General features: G+C 47.3%; 1 protein-coding gene across 1 annotated transcript in view; it reads right to left on the bottom strand.

The window, feature by feature from the left end:
• LOC100496344 overlaps nucleotides 1–7719 on the bottom strand; it is a 32510-nt gene extending 24791 nt beyond the window's left edge. The window contains exons 1-4 of the mRNA XM_031892857.1: nucleotides 7354–7719; nucleotides 4933–5259; nucleotides 4043–4336; nucleotides 200–313 (exon numbers count right to left, since the gene is read on the bottom strand). Coding sequence (XP_031748717.1) covers nucleotides 200–313; nucleotides 4043–4336; nucleotides 4933–5259; nucleotides 7354–7549 — 931 coding nt within the window. The 5' untranslated portion in view covers nucleotides 7550–7719. The remainder of the gene's footprint in view (nucleotides 1–199; nucleotides 314–4042; nucleotides 4337–4932; nucleotides 5260–7353) is intronic.
• Between the last annotated feature and the right edge of the window lie 14775 nt (nucleotides 7720–22494).

Below are 22494 nucleotides of genomic sequence, written 5' to 3'. Positions count from 1 at the left end.
TTATAGGGGAACAATCCCTTTAAAATATAATTTCTTTGCTATGTAAAATAGAGTTTTTGGTTGAACTTCCCCTTCAAACTACAGAGAGCCCTTATACAACTTTCCTATTGGAGCAGCTCAGAACTGGTACCAAGAGCTGACAAGTCTCCTAATTAACAAGAAACATTAATGACATAAATGTGACTGATCAGTGACTTACGTTTCCTCTTGTAGATGAGACACCAGAGCCCCACAGCGACCCCGGCCCCCATCAGCAGCGCGGTGACAAATATGGCCGCCACTATGTTCCCTGCACAGGATTTCCCCTCGTTGTCTGAAAGAACAGCATTGTCCCTAATGAGTTGGTACAGAAAGCCCTGAGCTGATTGGCTACTGACACATAAGTGAGTGGCCAGTGGGGAAGGGGATATGTTTCTCTAATGTGCCCCAGGGGCCATCTTGTCCCTTGTACCTCCTAAATATTAGATAGAACCCAGGGATCTTGGCACAAAACATGGTAATTCCAGGGCACGGTGGGCAATCTGAACCATTACAAATCAATGTATGGGAAATGTTTGAATGAGAAGTAAAGTCTAAAATATAATAGAATATCAGTAGAAATTATGTATTTTGTACACAATACATAAACATTCTGAGGTGACTGCACAAGCCCAGAGGCTAAGAAGTCTAATTAAAGGGACAGTAAGGCCCTTGTACCAGCCCAACACCCCCAAAGCTCTATAGAAATAAAGCCCCATGCCCCTGAAGATGCCCACAGTAGCTCTCCATCTTTTGCCCAACTACTGCACATGCTCAGTCTGCTCTTGGCTGATGTCACTGAGCTTAGGGAGCGACTCCCAATATTCTTCTTTCCCCTGCCTGCTTGCTCTAGTCTCTGCCTGTTCCCTACATGCATACAGGCCAACCAATCACAGTCCTGTCTGGCTGCTCCCTAAATAACTGAAGTCCTGCTCTGGCACTTTGAGCTTGGGGCGAGACTTTAGCTGAATCCTTATTGTGGGACTTTTCTTTCCCCCTTGTAATGATCCCAAATACTGAGCTGTGTAACAAATATAAGTTACAAAGGTTGGAAACAGAGGCAGAAGCTGTGACAAAAGTTCCAGTCACTTTGCTGTTACAAACAGCCCCTCTGGGAATAAACTGCCCCATTGGGAAGGTTTCTCTGTATGTAACACAGTGACTGTATCTGCCCCTTACACTCCCCCCCAGGGCTAAGGTACAGAATATTACTAGCTTTAGCACTGGGGCTTTTATATACACCCACACACACAGCCCAATAACTTGTGTCAAAGTGTTTATGAAGCAGTTGCATGGGGGTGTGTGTGCATTACACACGGGGAGAGGCCAAACTGTGCCAGTAGGTGTATAGGCAGAACAACATGTACAGGGGAACCTCTGCACAAACACTATGTTCCTTCCCAGGATGCAAAGTGACTGACACTGAGCTCAGAGTTTGTGTCTCACTATTATAAACAGGCTGTGTATGGAACCCCCAGTCTGTATGGCACCCCCCAGTCTGTATGGTACCCCCAGGCTGTGTATGGCACCCCCCAGTCTGTATGGTACCCCCAGGCTGTGTATGGCACCCCCCAGTCTGCATGGCACCCCCAGGCTGCTTGGCACCCCCTTTGCTTTGTGTTTAGTGTTGGCTGTGTTGTTATACATAGCACTAAAGTCTATAATGTAATTATTGATGCTGGTTTTTCTATAGGACACAAACTCTCTGAACTTCTTGCACAAAACCAAAGTTCAAGAAATCTAATGAAAGATTTAGGCTTTCAAGGTGTTTTTCAGAGATTCACCATGTTGTTGTTTTATTAGACCATCTTTTTAAAACCAATGTTTTGCACGTGCTCAGTGGGCTCTGGGCTGCTGTTGGGAGGCGGTATTAGGGATTGTAGTAAATTATCAAAACAAACAACACAAGTCAACATAGCATCTGCCATAGAAGTGGATACAGCAAGGCTGAGTTTTTTGCGTTGTTTAATAAAACTTTTTGCAGCTCTCATGAGCCAGTGGCTTTATAATTATGCAAAAGAATCCCCCAATGAGAATCCCAGCTGATGTGAGTAAATCCGGCTCCCTGTTCTCTGTTCCTGCAATTGGAGTTGGGAGCAATAAGCACAGTTTCCCAGCACTGAACAAGTCTGTCCCTTTATCCCCATGTCTGATTCCTGTGCCATATAATGACGGGAAAATGCCATCATTATCTCTATATGTAAGGTACCAGCAAGGGGCCTGACACAGGGAATCAGCGTTCTCATTGGTCACTTCTCTTGTGTATATATTTTTTTTTTCTTTAATCTCCATAGAGAACTAGGTGGGACCTACAAATTATCCCATTGGCACAGAGACACAGGTGCATCATGGGTACAGGTACATATAAACTAGCGCTGCCCTATTATACACAGTTTATTACAGGATATCAATACAAACAAGCTTTAGCTCAGTATTTAGACATAACTTGTTTACAACAGACTCCCAAATATTCCCATATCCCCATCCCCCAAAATATCAGCTCAGGAGATAATTGGGGCTTTTTCCAACCAAAACACATTCTGAATTCTCTCCTTCTACAAATGACTCTCTCTAACACTCACATTACACTGACCAAAGCAAAGGGTTGCTGAGCAGCCTGGGGGTGCCATACACAGCCTGGGGGTGCCATACACAGCCTGGGGGTGCCATACACAGACTGGGGGTGCCATACAGACTGGGGGTGCCATACACAGCCTGTTTATAATAGTGAGACACAAACTCTGAGCTCAGTGTCAGTCACTTTGCATCCTGGGAAGGAACATAGTGTTTGTGCAGAGGTTCCCCTGTACATGTTGTTCTGCCTATACACCTACTGGCACAGTTTGGCCTCTCCCCGTGTGTAATGCACACACACCCCCATGCAACTGCTTCATAAACACTTTGACAGAAGTTATTGGTTTGTAACAAGGGGGAAAGAAAAGTCCCACAATAAGGATTCAGCTAAAGTCTCGCCCCAAGCTCAAAGTGCCAGAGCAGGACTTCAGTTATTTAGGGAGCAGCCAGACAGGACTGTGATTGGTTGGCCTGTATGCATGTAGGGAACAGGCAGAGACTAGAGCAAGCAGGCAGGGGAAAGAAGAATATTGGGAGTCGCTCCCTAAGCTCAGTGACATCAGCCAAGAGCAGACTGAGCATGTGCAGTAGTTGGGCAAAAGATGGAGAGCTACTGTGGGCATCTTCAGGGGCATGGGGCTTTATTTCTATAGAGCTTTGGGGATGTTGGGCTGGTACAGGGGCTCAAACACACAGATAAACATTTCTACCCATAGGCTTTTTTATACTTTAGTGTCCCTTTAATTTCAAAGCAAGTCGTTTGCCTAACGATAGGACCCAGAACCCTTTTCTTGTTTAGAAAACACAACAGTTGTAGATTAATTTCTGGAGCGATAAAGCTATGATTATATATTGAAGTCTGTTGTAAAAAATGACATCTAAATACCCAGCTAAAGCTTGGGGAGAGGGAAGTGTGTATATGATGTGCTGTAATCCCATGTGTATAATAGGGCAGCATTGGTTTATATGTACCTGTACCCATGATGCACCTGTGTCTCTGTGCCAATGGGATCATTTGGATTAATTTTTAGAACCCCATAGGCCACCCACACTGGGAGCCCCTCCTGTTGCTGGGGGCATAGTGTCCATTAGGGGCATTTTTTGCACAAAATGGTATTGTTTCCCCCAACCAGAGTGTGGGCTCTATTAATCTGCCCTTCCACTGGGGTAAATTATTTTCTACCAATAGGTGCCCTTTAAGAGTATTTTTCTACTTTTTAGAAGAAGCTGACTCCACTCCACTCAAAGGGCCAAAGTTTAATGTATGTAGATATCTCAGAGACCTATTGTAGCTACTGAATCCTGGCACCACAAGTTGTAATCATTACTTGTTATCATTAAAAGCAAATCTTATGAGGGTGATGCTTGGGGGCCACACAATGAACCCACAGTGGTAGCTAAATTCCTATGATAGAAGAAGCCCTACTATGGCTCAGGGTAATGGTCTCACCTCTATAGACCAACTGGAGATCCTTGAGAAGAGGCTCCGGCAGGGACTTGTGTTCCACTTGGCAGGAGTAAGTCCCCTCTCTCTGGTCTCCCCCAGGGGCCACACTCAGTGAGTTGTTCAGTGTGTAGGTGCCGTCTGCATTACTCCATGTCCTTATGGCTTTGTCTATATTAGAGGAATGGGGTATGGGCTCCCCGTCTCTGAGCCAAGTTACCCCAATATCCACAGGGTAGAACCCACTCACTGAGCAGCGCAGGTTCTCCTTAGATCTACTTATCGTCACCATGGGAACGGCTGTATGAAAATAACAAAATAGGGATTTATTTGTGCACTATTACAGACCCCCAATCATATTTTCCTTTTTTAACTGATGGGCAAATTGTAGGTCAGGTAGGTACAGTGTATTAGGGTTAATATTAGGGTATGGGCATCTAGCTGGGGAGATCTGTACCATTACTTCCCATAGGAGTATCGGAGGCCAAGAGAAGAAAGTGTCTTCAGAAGAGCGAGGTGCTTCCCTACCTTGGTGCTGTACCAGCGCTGTTGGGCAATGCCAAGCACAACACTGACCAGTTTCTAGTTGGCTTCTCCATCTGGGCCCTTAGTTTTGCCATAAATACCTTAAACCTGTTCCCTTGGGTGAGTGTGAGTGTGAGTATGAGTGTAGCAGCCAATATCCGGTTATATCAGTTCTACTGGTCAGAGGAACCAATTCTCAGCCTGACCTCACCCTGTAGCCCATTCTGCTGTTTTGTCTTACAGTCTGTACTGTGTATATTGTGTGTATCTGCTGATACTCTCGGAAGGATCATTGAGGGCACAACATGGACCTCTGTCCCCATGGACCTCTGTATGAATAAAGTACATGTAGGATTTGCTCTAATACTTACCTGCAACTTCTAATTTGACTCCTTGTTCTTGTTTCATGTTATAACTCACAACACATGTGTAGGTTCCCTCATCAGAGACAGTTACATTGGAGACCGACAGAGACACCCTCCCTTCCTCTATGGCCTGAGCATCCAGAGACAGTCGGGCTTGGGAGAGGGTCCGACCCTTGTTGTACCTAAGAATCTCCTTGTCTCTGAAGGTCCAGATGATGGACAATGCTGAGTGGTCAATGGGAGATTTGCCCAGAGAGAAGGTGCAAGGGAGAGAAGCTGTAGAACCCAGAAGGGCTTTGTGAGAGGGAGGATCCGATACCTTCAGTGCAGAACCTGCAGGGAGCCATATTGGGTCAGTACCGAGCCCAAACTCTGCCTTGGATATAATTTCATAATTATCTTTCTTCTGTTTATCACTATTTGTTTGCCATTCCCAACATGTCTCTACTGATGGTGCAGTTACAGTGGGGCCAGTAGCACTCATATCACTATACAGTAATGTGTCCAACCGACTGACTCAGGTACCAACCCACTGACTCAGGTACCAACCCCACTGACTCAGGTACCAACCCCACTGACTCAGGTACCAACCCCACTGACTCAGGTACCAACCCCACTGACTCAGATACCAACCCCACTGACTCAGGTACCAACCCACTGACTCAGGTACCAACCCACTGACTCAGGTACCAACCCACTGACTCAGGTACCAACCCCACTGACTCAGGTACCAACCCCACTGACTCAGGTACCAACCCCACTGACTCAGATACCAACCCCACTGACTCAGGTACCAACCCACTGACTCAGGTACCAACCCCACTGACTCAGGTACCAACCCCACTGACTCAGGTACCAACCCCACTGACTCAGGTACCAACCCCACTGACTCAGATACCAACCCCACTGACTCAGGTACCAACCCCACTGACTCAGGTACCAACCCCACTGACTCAGATACCAACCCACTGACTCAGGTACCAACCCCACTGACTCAGGTACCAACCCACTGACTCCATACACTATGTCCCATTCACAGAAGGAGGGCCCCCAGCTAACATGCAGTGATGGAGAGAAGAAAGGTTTCCACAATTCACATTTCTGCCATAAATAATCTGTCAGTACCAGGCTGGCACTCACACAGACAGACAGATAGACAAAGAGACAGCCAGACAGACAGAGAGAAACAGGTGTCAGTATCAGCCCTGGGGGATACAATGTATTAGGGAGTGTCTGCAGCAGAATCACAGAGCCCCGCCCTCCCATGCACCTCAGGGCCCCCCCATGCACCTCAGGGCCCCCATGCACCTCAGGGCCCCCCCATGCACCTCAGGGCCCCCATGCACCTCAGAGCCCCCCCATGCACCTCATGGGCCCCCATGCACCTTAGGGCCCCCCATGCACCTCAGGGCCCCCCCATGCACCTCAGGGCCCCCATGCACCTTAGGGCCCCCCATGCACCTTAGGGCCCCCCATGCACCTCAGGGCCCCCCCATGCACCTCAGGCCCCCCCATGCACCTCAGGCCCCCCCATGCACCTTAGGGCCCCCCCATGCACCTCAGGGCCCCCTCATACTCCATACACTATGTCCCATTCACAGAAGGAGGGCCCCCAGCTAACATGCAGTGATGGAGAGAAGAAAGGTTTCCACAATTCACATTTCTGCCATAAATAATCTGTCAGTACCAGGCTGGCACTCACACAGACAGACAGATAGACAAAGAGACAGCCAGACAGACAGAGAGAAGCAGGTGTCAGTATCAGCCCTGGGGGATACAATGTATCAGGGAGTGTCTGCAGCAGAATCACAGAGCCCCGCCCTCCCATGCACCTCAGGCCCCCCCCATGCACCTCAGGGCCCCCCCATGCACCTCAGGGCCCCCCCCCATGCACCTCAGGGCCCCCCATGCACCTCAGGCCCCCCCCATGCACCTTAGGGCCCCCCATGCACCTCAGGGCCCCCCATGCACCTCAGGGCCCCCCCATGCACCTTAGGGCCCCCCATGCACCTTAGGGCCCCCCATGCACCTCAGGGTCCCCCATGCACCTCAGGGCCCCCCCATGCACCTCAGGGCCCCCCCCCATGCACCTCAGGGCCCCCCATGCACCTCAGGCCCCCCCCATGCACCTTAGGGCCCCCCATGCACCTCAGGGCCCCCCATGCACCTCAGGGCCCCCCCATGCACCTTAGGGCCCCCCATGCACCTCAGGGTCCCCCCATGCACCTCAGAGACCCCCATGCACCTCAGAGACCCCCATGCACCTCAGGCCCCCCCATGCACCTCAGGGCCCCCCATGCACCTCAGGCCCCCCCCATGCACCTCAGGCCCCCCCCCATGCACCTCAGGCCCCCCCCCATGCACCTCAGGGCCCCCCATGCACCTCAGGGCCCCCCATGCACATACACCGTACCCAGTAAGACTTACAGACTGAGCTGCAGCAAATCCAGGAGAGAAGGCAGAATGTATCCAGCAGCGGCCGCGCCATTTCCCATCCCTTCCCTGTCAGATAATGGCTGAGCAAAGACCGACTGCTGCTGATGTTGTTGCTGCTTTCACTTTCACACAGTAGCAGGGAGTTGGCTGTAAGTGATTTGTCCCAACCCCCTCCCCCTTCCCGCATTTAGGGCTCCCCATTGGCTGCCTGAGCCTTATATGGATGGGCATTGGACAGATATGTCTCAGGTTTGAGAATCATTCACATTGGCATATTATGTGGCACCCTATTCATGTAGTAACTAGTGATGGGCAAAATGTTTTGCCAGGCATGGATTCGTGGTGAATTTCCGCGTTTCGCCATTGGCGGATTGTTTCGTGAAACGGATGAAAAAATTCACTGAGCGTCCAAAAATTGTCGCCCGCGACAAAAGAATAGCTGCACGACAAAAGAGAAGCCGTGGGCGACAAAAGAATAGCTGCACGACAAAAGAATAGCCGTGGGCAACAAAAGAATAGCCGTGGGCAACAAAAGAATAGCCGCGGGCGACAAAAGAATAGCCTTGAGACAAAAGAATAGCCGCGGGCAACAAAAGAATAGACGCACAACAAACAAAATAGCCATGGGCGACAAAAGAATAGCTGCACGACAAAAGAAAAGCCGCGGGCGACAAAAGAATAGCTGCACGACAAAAGAATAGCCGTGGGCAACAAAAGAATAGCCGCGGGCGACAAAAGAATAGCCTTGAGACAAAAGAATAGCCGCGGGCAACAAAAGAATAGACACACAACAAACAAAATAGCCATGGGCGACAAAAGAATAGCTGCACGACAAAAGAAAAGCCGTGGGCGACAAAAGAATAGCTGCACGACAAAAGAATAGCCGTGGGCAACAAAAGAATAGCCGTGGGCGACAAAAGAATAGCTGCACGACAAAAGAAAACCGTGGGCGACAAAAGAATAGCTGCACAACAAAAGAATAGCCGTGGGCAACAAAAGAATAGCCGTGGGCAACAAAAGAATAGCCGTGGGCGACAAAAGAATAGCCTTGCAACAAAACAATAGCCGTGGGCGACAAAAGAATAGCCTTGAGACAAAAGAATAACCGCGGGCAACAAAAGAATAGACGCACAACAAACAAAATAGCCGTGGGCGACAAAAGAATAGCTGCACGACAAAAGAAAAGCCGTGGGCGACAAAAGAATAGCTGCACGACAAAAGAATAGCCGTGGGCAACAAAAGAATAGCCGCGGGCGACAAAAGAATAGCCTTGAGACAAAAGAATAGCCGCGGGCAACAAAAGAATAGCCGCGGGTGACAAAAAAATAGTCACAGCCGTCAATTTTTTTTGACGTGCAACATTTTTGCCGTTTCGCAAATTTTTCGCCGTTTTTCGCAAATTTTTCCGCAGGGAGCCGGATTTACTCACATCAGCTGGGATTCTCATTGGAGGATTCTTTTGCATATTTATGCAGCCACTGGCTCTGGAGAGCTGGGAAAGTTTCATTAAACAAAATCACTAAAACCCACATTACATTACAGGGCAACACAGGAACCAGTGCAGTCTGCATATTATGATGTGCTGTTTGATAATTTACTATGTTGCCTAAGCCCAGCCTCCCAACAGCTCTGGGCTGCACTGAGCATGTGCAAGCCCTAAATCTTACAAAAGATGGTCTAACAAAGTAACAAGATGGCGGCCCCCTGTGGACAACTTTGAAAGCATAAATCATTACTGTAATTAGGCTTCTCAGCCTCTGGGCTTGTGCAGTAAGTTCAGAATGTTTATGTTTATGTTCAGTATACAGAATACAGCATTTCTACTGATTTTCAATTTTAGACTTTAGTTCTCCTTTAAGGTTCCCTCTCTATGGTTTTTAGTCAATGTGGCCCAGATTCCCTACTGCAGAAATGGATCAGGGTGATTATCTAATTAGCCGGATTACCTTGTCAGTACTGCTATCCCTTTCCTTAGGCAAGCAAAGCCCAGGGAGAGCTGCTGCCTTCTATCCCTCCTGAGTGGGAGCACAGGCTGCTCTTCCCACCTATCCCTGCCAAGCTCACCTCCCTAGAATGTACTATAACAGTAACGAGTCCTGTAACTGACTAAACCTTATTCACGGGGTCCCTGTTCCCCAACTTTCTCTACAAGGGTTTTCCCCCTAGGGCAGAACCCCCTATGGCCTTGTTGAGGCCTGGCTCCCCAACATACATCCACCTGGGTCAGAGGATGGAGGGCAAAGAGGAAGTACCTCCCCTTTCCAATTTACAGTATTACAGTGTGACAGGAAGTGGTCACTATCTCTAGGACCAATGACATAGATATGTAAATTAGAGAAATAAGATACCTAGGGGGTTATGTGATAAAAGGAACTAAGTTTGCCCCATAGCAACCAATCAGCAGGCAGCATTTACTGGTCACCAGCAAATATCTTATTGGTCGCTATGGGTTACTGCTACTGGCCAGACTTGGTGCCTTTTATTACATATGGTTGCTAGGATTATGCCCGGTAACTAGGGAAATGAAATAGTAGGAGTTTAAAGCCACGGGGGCTATTAAAGCTAAGGGTCCCTACAATACTGCCCCTGGGTATCTACGATCCTGGTATATTCACTAAAAATATTCTTTTTCTTTACACTTTACCCCCCACTGTAATTCAGAATTGATTTTGACTTTTTTTTAGTTGATTTCAGTGTTTCATCGCATTTTTCAGTTGTGAATGAGCGGAACTCAGTTTGGGGGCTCAGTTTGGGAACTCAGTTTGGGGGCTCAGTTTGGGAACTCAGTTTGGGGGCTCAGTTTGGGAACTCAGTTTGGGGGCTCAGTTGGGGGCTCAGTTTGGGAACTCAGTTTGGGGGCTCAGTTTGGGGGCTCAGTTTGGGAACTCAGTTTGGGGCCAGTTGGGACTCAGTTTGGGGCCGTTGGGGCTCAGTTTGGAACTCAGTTTGGGAACTCAGTTTGGGGCTCAGTTTGGGAACTCAGTTTGAGGGCTCAGTTTGGGGGCTCAGTTTGGGAACTCAGTTTCGGAACTCAGTTTGGGGGCCTCAGTTGGGAACTCAGTTTGGGGGCTCAGTTTAGGGGCTCAGTTTGGGAACTCAGTTTGGGGGCTCAGTTTAGGGGCTCAGTTTGGGAATTCAGTTTGGGGGCTCAGTTTGGGAACTCAGTTTGGGGGCTCAGTTTGGGAACTCAGTTTGGGAACTCAGTTTGGGGGCTCAGTTTGGGAACTCAGTTTGGGGGCTCAGTTTAGGGGCTCAGTTTGGGAACTCAGTTTGGGGGCTCAGTTTGGGAACTCAGTTTGGGGGCCAGTTTAGGGGGCTCAGTTGGGGCTCAGTTTGGGGGCTCAGTTTGGGAACTCAGTTTGGGGGGCTCAGTTTGGGGACTCAGTTTGGGAACTCAGTTTGGGGCTCAGTTTTTCAGTTTGGGCTCAGTTTGGGAACTCAGTTTGGGGGCTCAGTTTTTGGGAACTCAGTTTGGGGGCTCAGTTTGGGAACTCAGTTTGGGGGCTCAGTTTTGGGGCTCAGTTTGGAACTCAGTTTGGGGGCTCAGTTTGGGGCTCAGTTTGGGAACTCAGTTTGGGGGCTCAGGGGCTCAGTTTGGGGCTCAGTTTGGGCTCAGTTTGGGGCTCAGTTTGGGGGCTCAGTTTGGGGGCTCAAGGGGCTCAGTTTGGGAACTCAAGGCTCAGTTTGGGGGCTCAGTTGGGGGCTCAGTTTGGGCTCAGTTTGGGGGCTCAGTTTGGGAACTCAGTTTGGGGCTCAGTTGGGGCTCAGTTTGGGCTCAGTTTGGGGCTCAGTTTGGGGCTCAGTTTGGCTCAGTTTGGGGGGGCTCAGTTTGGGGCTCAGTTAGGCTCAGTTTGGGAACTCAGTTTGGGCTCAGTGTGGGGGCTCAGTTTGGGGCTCAGTTTGGAACTCAGTTTGGGACCAGTTGGGGCTCAGTTTGGGGGCTCAGTTAGGGCTCAGTTTGGGAACTCAGTTTGGGGGCTCAGTTAGGGGCTCAGTTTGGGAACTCAGTTTGGGGGCTCAGTTTGGGGGCTCAGTTTGGGGGCTCAGTTAGGGGCTCAGTTTGGGAACTCAGTTTGGGGGCTCAGTTAGGGGCTCAGTTTGGGAACTCAGTTTGGGGGCTCAGTTTGGGGGCTCAGTTAGGGGCTCAGTTTGGGAACTCAGTTTGGGAACTCAGTTTGGGGGCTCAGTTTGGGGGCAGCAGGATATTTAGTAGAACAGATCTGATATTTACCTGCCCGACGCGACCTTATCCCTAAGCTTCTGCCTCGGGGGAATATTATTTTCTGGAGAATCGTCAGTTCCTTGTTTGCTAAAACTGCTGATTTATTGTGAAACTTGTTCTGTTCCGCCCACTGCTAAACTGAATAGGAATCGAAACTCCTGGGAGGGATCAGGCAGAACCCCAAGAGGATCAAAGGACATATTGGATCAGCGCTGGTAAGAACCGAAATACCAACCTTTCCCAGCTCTCTAGGGCCCGCATTGGCAGAAATGCAAAAGAATCCCCCAATGAGAATCCCAGCTGATGTGAGTAAATCCGGCTCCCTGTTCTCTGTTCCTGCAATTGGAGTTGGGAGCAATAAGCACAGTTTCCCAGCACTGAACAAGTCTGTCCCTTTATCCCCATGTCTGATTCCTGTGCCATATAATGACGGGAAAATGCCATCATTATCTCTATATGTAAGGTACCAGCAAGGGGCCTGACACAGGGAATCAGCATTCTCATTGGTCACTTCTCTTGCATCTATAATGAAGTTATTGAGTAGAATTCTTATTGGAGAACTGGTTTCCATTACGTTTTTCATCAACTTCTATAGAGAGGGGAGAGCTTTACGGTTGGGTTTAGTGCCCCTATAGGGACTGGTGTGTGGGTTTCCCTAGTAGGAGCCCTGGGCAATGTTATTTATATTTTCTCCACTCACATTTATATTCCCTTTATTTCAAGTTGAGCAGAGAAGAAACACGTCAGTCAGTGGGAAAGTGAAAGTGACAATGGGAAACTCTCTGACGATCATTAACAACTCCAAACATTTGGTTACGTACGTTTGCGCCTATCAGATCTCCCAGGAAACCGCGGTAAGTTCAAGTGACTTCAATCAAAAAGTGATTACAAATAAATATTATTGGAACATTTGAATAATTACAATGCCCGGATCTAACTCTATTTAAAGGGCCAGTAACATAATAATCTCAGTCATGGAAATAAGAGGCCAGTAAGTGATGTAGGCGGCAGGGATTGTCCATGAAGAAGAGAAGGTTCTCACTAGGTGGGAGGTGATGATGGTGATGATGGTGGTGGTGGTGGTGGTGGTGGTGGTGATGGTGGTGATGGTGGTGATGGTGGTGATGGTGGTGATGGTGGTGATGGTGGTGATGGTGGTGATGGTGGTGATGGTGGTGATGGTGGTGATGGTGGTGATGGTGGTGATGGTGGTGATGGTGGTGATGGTGGTGGTGATGGTGGTGGTGATGATGGTGGTGGTGGTGGTGGTGGTGGTGATGGTGGTGGTGGTGGTGATGGTGGTGGTGATGGTGGTGGTGATGGTGGTGATGATGGTGGTGGTGATGGTGGTGGTGGTGATGGTGGTGGTGGTGATGGTGGTGATGATGGTGGTGATGGTGGTGATTGTGGTGGTGGTGATTGTGGTGATGATGGTGGTGGTGATGGTGATGATGGTGGTGATGGTGGTGATTGTGGTGGTGGTGGTGATTGTGGTGGTGGTGATGATGGTGATGATGGTGATGATGGTGATGGTGGTGATGGTGGTGATGGTGGTGATGGTGGTGATGGTGGTGATGGTGGTGATGGTGGTGGTGATGGTGGTGGTGATGATGGTGGTGATGGTGGTGGTGGTGATGGTGGTGGTGGTGATGGTGGTGGTGGTGGTGATGGTGGTGGTGGTGATGGTGGTGATGGTGGTGGTGATGGTGGTGGTGATGGTGGTGATGGTGGTGGTGGTGATGGTGGTGGTGGTGGTGGTGGTGGTGATGGTGGTGATGATGGTGGTGATGGTGGTGATGGTGGTGGTGGTGATGGTGGTGATGATGGTGGTGGTGATGGTGATGATGGTGGTGATGGTGGTGATTGTGGTGGTGGTGATTGTGGTGGTGGTGATGATGGTGATGATGATGGTGATGATGATGGTGATGATGGTGATGATGGTGATGATGGTGATGATGGTGGTGATGGTGATGATGGTGGTGATGGTGGTGATTGTGGTGGTGGTGATGATGGTGATGGTGATGATGGTGATGATGGTGATGATGATGGTGATGATGGTGATGATGGTGGTGATGGTGGTGATTGTGGTGGTGGTGATTGTGGTGGTGGTGATGATGGTGGTGGTGATGATGGTGATGATGGTGATGATGGTGATGATGATGATGGTGATGATGGTGATGATGGTGATGATGATGATGATGATGATGATGATGATGATGATGATGATGATGATGATGATGATGGTGATGATGATGATGATGATGGTGATGGGCCCCTCGTGCCTATTACAAAATCAGTTAAAGGTGGGACAGTGTTTACTCCAGTGGAAGGGCAGATTAATAGAGCCCACACTCTGGTTGGGGGAAACAATACCATTTTGTGCAAAAAATGCCCCTAACGGGCACTATGCCCCCAGCAACAGGAGGGGCTCCCAGTGTGGGCGGCCATGTTGTGGCACTAACATGCAAATGGTACTTAGTGCCCCAGTTTGCTCATTATGTGCCTGTGTGTGAGAGAGCCCCGCCCTCCAGGGCCAATTAATATGCAAAAGAATCCCAATCACTGATTGGTGCCCTTTAGAGCAGGGTTCCCCAACCTTTATGCTCGGAATCCACATTCAAATACAGTAGATCCCCCATTTTAAGTTTATCAGGGAAGTTTATTATGTGTTTCATATTAGTGGGACCACAAAAATGGTGTAAAATGCAGGAAAACTTCAAATCAGGGGATGTAAAATTGAGGTTTCAACGTAATTCAAACAAAAAAATTGGGGAGCAATAGCAGCATGCAATAAGTTCCTGGGGTGCCAAATCTGTGCTGTGATTAGTTACTGGCAGGCCCAATGGGGAGTGAATACTTACAGGAGGTTCTGTACACCCAAGGTTTGTATGTAAGTCAAAAATGAGCAAATGCTTTGAGGCCCATGGGATCAACACCCAAGTGGATGTGGGGGGCAATGTGTTACCCCTGAGCTACTGGTTGGGGAGATTGTATTTCCAACTATTCACCCAAACTGCTTTGTACCTAATCCTCCTGTTGTTGCTCTGTAGGCTCTGGGAAAGCTTGGAGCAGGGAAAGTTGGAATCATCCACCATGAGTTTTCTGTCCCGTGTTATTTGTACATAAAGATTGGAGATGTTTCCGAGTCAGAGTGCCGCGCGCGCCCCAATTATGTCTGGACGTACAACCCCATCAATAGCCCGGTGTATGACATTGAAGAACAATTTTCTTCCAGTAAGAACTTCTATTATTTTTTCCCAATAGGAGAATAGAGTTTATTTTTACAAAATACCCAGTGGGTCCTCCCATTATACCCAGTAAATGCTCAATTCAAGTTGTGTCCTTTAAAGGAGAACTAAAGTCTAAAATAGAAAATCATTAGAAATGCTGTATTTTGTATTCTGAACATAAACATAAACATTCTGAACTTACTGCACAAGCCCAGAGGCTGAGAAGCCTAATTACAGTAATGATTTATGCTTTCAAAGTTGTCCACAGGGGGCCGCCATCTTGTTACTTTGTTATACCACCTTTTGTAAGATTTAGGGCTTGCACATGCTCAGTGGGCTCTGGGCTGCTGTTGGGAGGCGGAGCTTAGGGAACGTAGTAAATTATCAAAACAACAGCACAGAGCCAGTGGCTGCATAAATATGCAAAAGAATCCTCCAATGAGAATCCCAGCTGATGTGAGTAAATCCGGCTCCCTGTTCTCTGTTCCTGCAATTGGAGTTGGGAGCAATAAGCACAGTTTCCCAGCACTGAACAAGTCTGTCCCTTTATCCCCATGTCTGATTCCTGTGCCATATAATGACGGGAAAATGCCATCATTATCTCTATATGTAAGGTACCAGCAAGGGGCCTGACACAGGGAATCAGCATTCTCATTGGTCAATGCTCTTGTGTATATATTTTTTTCTTCAACCTCCATAGAGAACTAGGTGGAACCTACAAATGATCCCATTGGCACAGAGACACAGGTGCATCATGGGTACAGGTACATATAAACTAGCGCTGCCCTATTATACACAGTTTATTACAGGATATCAATACAAACAAGCTTTAGCTCAGTATTTAGACATAACTTGTTTACAACAGACTCCCAAATATTCCCATATCCCCATCCCCCAAAATATCAGCTCAGGAGATAATTGGGGCTTTTTCCAACCAAAACACATTCTGAATTCTCTCCTTCTACAAATGACTCTCTCTAACACTCACATTACACTGACCAAAGCAAAGGGTTGCTGAGCAGCCTGGGGGTGCCATACACAGCCTGGGGGCGCCATACACAGCCTGGGGGCGCCATACACAGCCTGGGGGTGCCATACACAGCCTGGGGGGCCATACAGACTGGGGGTGCCATACACAGCCTGTTTATAATAGTGAGACACAAACTCTGAGCTCAGTGTCAGTCACTTTGCATCCTGGGAAGGAACATAGTGTTTGTGCAGAGGTTCCCCTGTACATGTTGTTCTGCCTATACACCTACTGGCACAGTTTGGCCTCTCCCCGTGTGTAATGCACACACACCCCCATGCAACTGCTTCATAAACACTTTGACAGAAGTTATTGGTTTGTATCCCCACAATTTTAATTAAGACTATAATGCTTTTAAATAATTGCGCTAAATTCAGTTTCTCTAAGTTCTGCCTCTGTTTCCAACCTTTGTAACTTATATTTGTTACACAGCTCAGTATTTGGGATCATTACAAGGGGGAAAGAAAAGTCCCACAATAAGGATTCAGCTAAAGTCTCGCCCCAAGCTCAAAGTGCCAGAGCAGGACTTCAGTTATTTAGGGAGCAGCCAGACAGGACTGTGATTGGTTGGCCTGTATGCATGTAGGGAACAGGCAGAGACTAGAGCAAGCAGGCAGGGGAAAGAAGAATATTGGGAGTCGCTCCCTAAGCTCAGTGACATCAGCCAAGAGCAGACTGAGCATGTGCAGTAGTTGGGCAAAAGATGGAGAGCTACTGTGGGCATCTTCAGGGGTATGGGGCTTTATTTCTATAGAGCTTTGGGGATGTTGGGCTGGTACAGGGGCTCAAACACACAGATAAACATTTCTAGCCATATTCTTTTTTAGGCTTTAGTTGTCCTTTAATTACACATGGAAACCAATTTCCCCATAAGAATCTACTGACCCAAAACTTAATTATAGATGCAAGAGAAGTGACCAATGAGAATGCTGATTCCCAGCACTGTGTCAGGCCCCTTGCTGGAGAGGCAATTGGTTATGATACATTTCTGCTCTGTGCATTTATATTTCAGAAGGAAACTGTGAATCCAACCTGAGATCTGCACCTCGGCCCCCGAGTGGTAAAAACACTCTCATAGAAGACATAAAGGCAACTGGAATAAAATACTGCAGATACATCTTGTGCCAGAAAGTCCCTCGAGATGTTTGGCCCTTAGACCCGCAGCCCTAATGGTCTCTCTCTGATTGGCTCTGCATTCCATAAACTCTCAGGGGTGCACAAATAGTTAATCCAAATGACTCGCTTCCTTATCTTATTGCAATTTAGTCTGTAAGATAAAAAAGTTTGATTTTGGTGGAGCTTAACCTGGTAACGACTAGTCAGCTTATCTTAGTAACCAATCACAATAGTATAAATATAATCAATGATTTTATAATAATTGTGGGTTTCGCTTCTCATTGTATCACCGGAGGCAAATGTATCAGCTCCCGGTAGGGCAGATTCTATGCTCGGGGCAATAAATGAATAAAACTTCCTGCTCTGATCAGCAAATCAGCCCCAGATCCTGTTGATTTGTTCCTCAGGGAACATGAATAAATATTGTACTTGTCTCCCAAATCTTCCATAATAATGTAAATGCTCTCACTGGCGCCCCCTATGGTCCTCATTTTGAAACCCAAATACCATGGGTCACACTGGATTCTCTCACCCAGAATGGGCCTTCACTAAGTGGAAGAGGAAGGGGAGGGGGTTGTGCAACTACGCCTCTCTTACTGTTATGCAGAAAAGCAAAGATAGAGGGCGCCAGAGGTTCTTGCAAACAACAGAACAGGAAGGGTATATTGAACCCCCACAGGGATACTCACAGCAGGGGAATGGTTCCGGCAACATCACATATGGGGGCAATACAGGCTGACACCCCCTGAGCAGATACTTGGCAGGTACCTCAATTCACCTCTGTGACACCCCTTACTGGCCTGGATCCCCTCAATGAATTCTCTACCCCGGTTCTCTTCTCTACCCCTGGAATCCCTACACTACAGACAATATGGCCTGGAAGAGATGCCCCCAATCTGCCCCTCCTACATTGGAGCTAATTGCTCTTTCTAGCACAACCAATCACAGCCCTGTCTGGCTGCTCACTTTGCTATTACAAACAGCCCATCTAGGAATACATTTTCCCATTGTAAAGGTTTTTCTGTATGTAACACAGTGACTGTATATGCACCTCCATTGTTCATCCTGCTCCCTTCTGTGCTTTGGCTTGGAGAGAAATGGACAAAGGGGATCTGAAGACCCTTGTCTCCTGTGGGCCATTTGGCCATTGGGTTTGGGGATAAAGGAGTTCCCCTGAGCTCCGGTGAGGGGGTTCCCAAAGATTTTGGGATAATTTTTGTGCCTTTTGTTCGGGTGAACCTGGAAGTTTTTGGACTTACTTTTATGTGAGCGCTTTTTGCACTTGGGTGACTGAAGCACACGGGTTTCAATAATAAAAAAGTTAATAGTAGCAACTCATATAACGTTTCTGGGACACGTCCCATGTCTGGCGAAGGGGCATATCCCCGAAACATTAAATGGTTTGTTACTATTAAACATCAGCAGGGTTTATCCCACTTCAATAAGTCCTGTTGTGCCGGTATTTGTGTGCAATTTGGATCTCAAAACACAGCTAAACATTTCTACCTATAGGCTATTTAGACTTCAGTGTCCCTTTAAAACTATCAGTTAGGTTGTAGCCCTAACAAAAGGCTGGCAATCTATGTGTGTCCCCGCCCTCCAGGCCAATTAATATGCAAAAGAATCCTCCAATGAGAATCCCAGCTGATGTGAGTAAATCCGGCTCCCTGTTCTCTGTTCCTGCAATTGGAGTTGGGAGCAATAAGCACAGTTTCCCAGCACTGAACAAGTCTGTCCCTTTATCCCCATGTCCAATGTCATTTTTTCGGAAATTTTGCCGGTGCCACGTGCAAGTTTAGGGAGACAGCGGGAGCTTAGGGAGCTAAATGCGAGGCTAAAGTCTTGGTGTAGGAAGGAAGGGTTTGGGTTCCTAGAGCACTGGGCTGACTTTTCCTTGGGGTACAATCTATACAGCCCTGACGGATTGCACCTCAATGGAAGGGGGTCTGCTGTGCTAGGGGAGAGAATGGTTAAGAGGTTGGAGGAGTGTTTAAACTAGACAAGGGGGGGTGGGTGAGCTAGAGTTTTATGGGAAAATTAGTGTAGACGGGGTAGGGGGACTAGCAAAGGGTTGTGGGGGAGGAGTGAGGGGGGCATATAGTTTATCAGATAAGGAGCTTCCGTTACAAGGAAAGCAGTCTCAAAATTGCCTTAGCTCTAATTCTCCCTTAGCTAATGTAACATCAGAGGGAGAAGTAATAATCTCCGCTGCATGCTGGGTAATGCGCGTAGCTTGTCGGGTAAATTAGGGGAGCTGCAAGCTATTGCATGTATTGAAAATTATGATTTAATTGGTATCACTGAGACCTGGTGGGATGATAAATGCGACTGGGCTGCGAATTTAAATGGGTATACGCTTTTTAGGAGGGACAGAGAGATTAAAAAGGGGGAGGGGTTTGTCTTTACGTAAAGTCAGAGTTAAAGCCATGTAATAAAGACATTACCAATGAAAACGTCGAATCTCTTTGGGTAGAAATGTCAGTAGGGCTGAAGGTCACAAAGAAAATGATCATTGGTGTATGCTATAAACCACCCCGTATAGATGAGGGGGATGAGGCCCAGCTATTGTTGCAAATGGAGGAGGCTTCAAAACTGGGTCAAGTTGTTATTATGGGGGACTTTAATTATCCGGCACTGACTGGGGTAATGGGGGGGCTAAGTCAGAAACAGCTAGTAGGTTTGTAAATATGCTAAATGACAACTTTTTATTTCAGGCGGTTCAAGAACCTACTAGGAATGACTCTATTTTGGACCTGGTGATTTCTAATAATAATGAACTTATCTCTAACATTTGTGTGGGGGGGGGCATCTGGGGAACAGTGATCCCAACATGGTCTCCTTTGAGATAATGCTGCAGAGACAGCTCTATAAGGGAGTAACTAATACGCTCAATTTTAGACGTGCAGACTGTGCCAGTATAAGGGCATCTCTGCAATGTGTCAACTGGGAAAGGCTTTTCATGGGGTTAGGCACAGAAGGAAAATGGAACATCTTTATAACATTTCTTTGTAGGTATACACAGCAGTATATCCCCCTTGTAAGCAAGGAGAGGCATCGCAAAGCAAAACCTTTATGGCTGAATAAAAGTGTTAGTGTCGAGGTTGGTAATAAAAAACCTGCTTTTAGGGCATTCAAGTTAGCTGGGGCAGCTGGGGCTTTCATCAGGTACAGGGGGGCAAATAAAGCAGCAAAAAAGCTATCAGGCAGCTAAAATAGAGATGGAAAGGGATATTGCAGCTAGGAGTAAAAAGAAACCTAAATTATTTTTTAATTATGTGAATAGTAAAAAAATGAAGCAAGAAGGGGTGGGAACTTTATTATCACGGGGGGGTACGTTGGTTGATGAGAATGGGGAAAAAGCTGAAATTTTGAACTCTTATTTTTCATCTGTCTATACATCTGAGGAGCCAGATAATGAAGGCTTCCCTTGTAATATGCCCAGTTCTAGTAATTTAGCTACTGACGCATGGGTCACTCGGGGGGGAATTCAAAAGAGACTTGAACATGTAAAGGGAAACAAAGGTCCAGGGCTGGATGGGATTCATCCCAGGGTATTAAATGAGCTGAGCGCTGTGATTGCCAAACCTCTTCACATAATTTTTCAGGATTCATTGAGGTCTGGCATGGTGCCAAGAGACTGGCGGATTGCTAATGTGGTGCCGTTATTTAAAAAGGGATCCCGTTCTCAGCCTGAAAACTATAGGCCTGTTAGTCTGACATCAGTAGTAGGAAAGCTTCTGGAAGGGGTAATAAGGGATAGGGTACTTGGATACATTGCAGTTCACAATACTATTAGTTTGTGCCACATGGGTTTATGGGTAACAGATCTTGCCAGACTAATTTAGTCGCCTTTTATGAGGAGGTGAGTAGGAACCTCGATGCTGGAATGGCAGTTGATGTCATCTACTTGGACTTTGCTAAAGCGTTTGATACAGTACCTCACAGAAGGTTAATGATCAAATTAAGGAATATTGGCCTAGAACATAATATTTGTAATTGGATAGAGAACTGGCTGAAGGATAGAGTACAAAGAGTGGGGGGAAATGGAACATTTTCTAATTGGACCAGTGTGGTTAGTGGAGTACCGCAGGGGTCAGTCCTTGGGCCTTTGCTGTTTAACTTGTTTATTAATGACCTGGAGGTGGGCATAGACAGTACTGTTTCTATTTTTGCTGATGACACTAAATTGTGCAAAACTATAAGTTCCATGCAGGATGTGCCGCTTTGCAGAGCGATTTGACAAAATTAGATAACTGGGCAGCAAACTGGAAAATGAGGTTCAATGTTGATAAGTGCAAAGTTATGCACTTTGGTAGAAATAATATAAACGCAAACTATCTACTGAATGGGAGTGTGTTGGGGGGATCCTTAATGGAGAAGGATCTGGGGTTTTTGTTGATAACAAGTTGTCTAATTCCAGGCAGTGTCATTCTGTGGCTACTAAAGCAAATAAAGTGCTGTCTTGTATAAACAGGGCATTGACTCAAGGGATGAGAACATAATTTTGCCCCTTTATAGGTCCCTGGTAAGGCCTCACCTTGAGTATGCAGTGCAGTTTTGGGCTCCAGTCCTTAAGAAGGATATTAATGAGCTGGAGAGAGTGCAGAGACTGCAACTAAACTGGTAAAGGGGATGGAAGGGTTAAACTATGAGGTGAGACTGTCAGGGTTGGGGTTGTTTTCTCTGGAAAAGAGGCGCTTGCGAGGGGACATGATTACTCTGTACAAGTACATTAGGGGGGATTATAGGCAGTTGGGGGGGTTCTTTTTTCCCATAAAAACAATCAGCGCACCAGAGGTCACCCCTATAGATTAGAGGAACGGAGCTTCCATTTGAAGCAGCGTAGGTGGTTTTTCACGGTGAGGGCGGTGAGGGGGTTGGGGAATGCCCCTAGTGATGGGGTAATGGCAGATTCTGTTAATGCCTATAAGAGGGGCCTGGATGAGTTCTTGATCAATCAGAATATCCAAGGCTATTGTGATACTAATACCTACAGTTAGTACTAGTGGGTGTATATATAGTTTATGTATGTGAGTGTATAGATTGGTAGGTGTGGGTTAAGTGTGCTGGGTTTACTTGGATGGGTTGAACTTGATGGACACTGGTCTTTTTTCAACCCTATGTAACTATGTAACTATGTAACTAACTATGTCTGATTCCTGTGCCATATAATGACGGGAAAATGCCATCATTATCTCTATATGTAAGGTAGCAGCAAGGGGCCTGACACAGTGCTGGGAATCAGCATTCTAATTTGAGACTTTCTCCAGTCTCTGGGTGAAGCCAAACCCAAAGAGCCTTACTCCTTAGCACCTTTTGGTCAGGAGTACAGGGGCCTGCACTAGTCCCCAGGTGAAGCTGAGCTTGAAGACTTTTACTCCTTAATGCCCTTTGGTTGGGGTAAAGGGGCCTGCACTAGTCCCCAGGTGAAGCTGAGCTTGAAGACTTTTACTCCTTAATGCCCTTTGGTTGGGGTAAAGGGGCCTGCACTGGTCTCCAGGTGAAGCTGAGTCTGAACACCCTTACCCCTTAGTGCC

Source organism: Xenopus tropicalis, chromosome 9 (assembly GCF_000004195.4).
Source record: "Xenopus tropicalis strain Nigerian chromosome 9, UCB_Xtro_10.0, whole genome shotgun sequence".
Taxonomy (NCBI): Eukaryota; Metazoa; Chordata; class Amphibia; order Anura; family Pipidae; genus Xenopus; species Xenopus tropicalis.
Note: the sequence above shows the minus strand (reverse complement) of the source record. Positions and strands in the feature narration are given on the sequence as shown.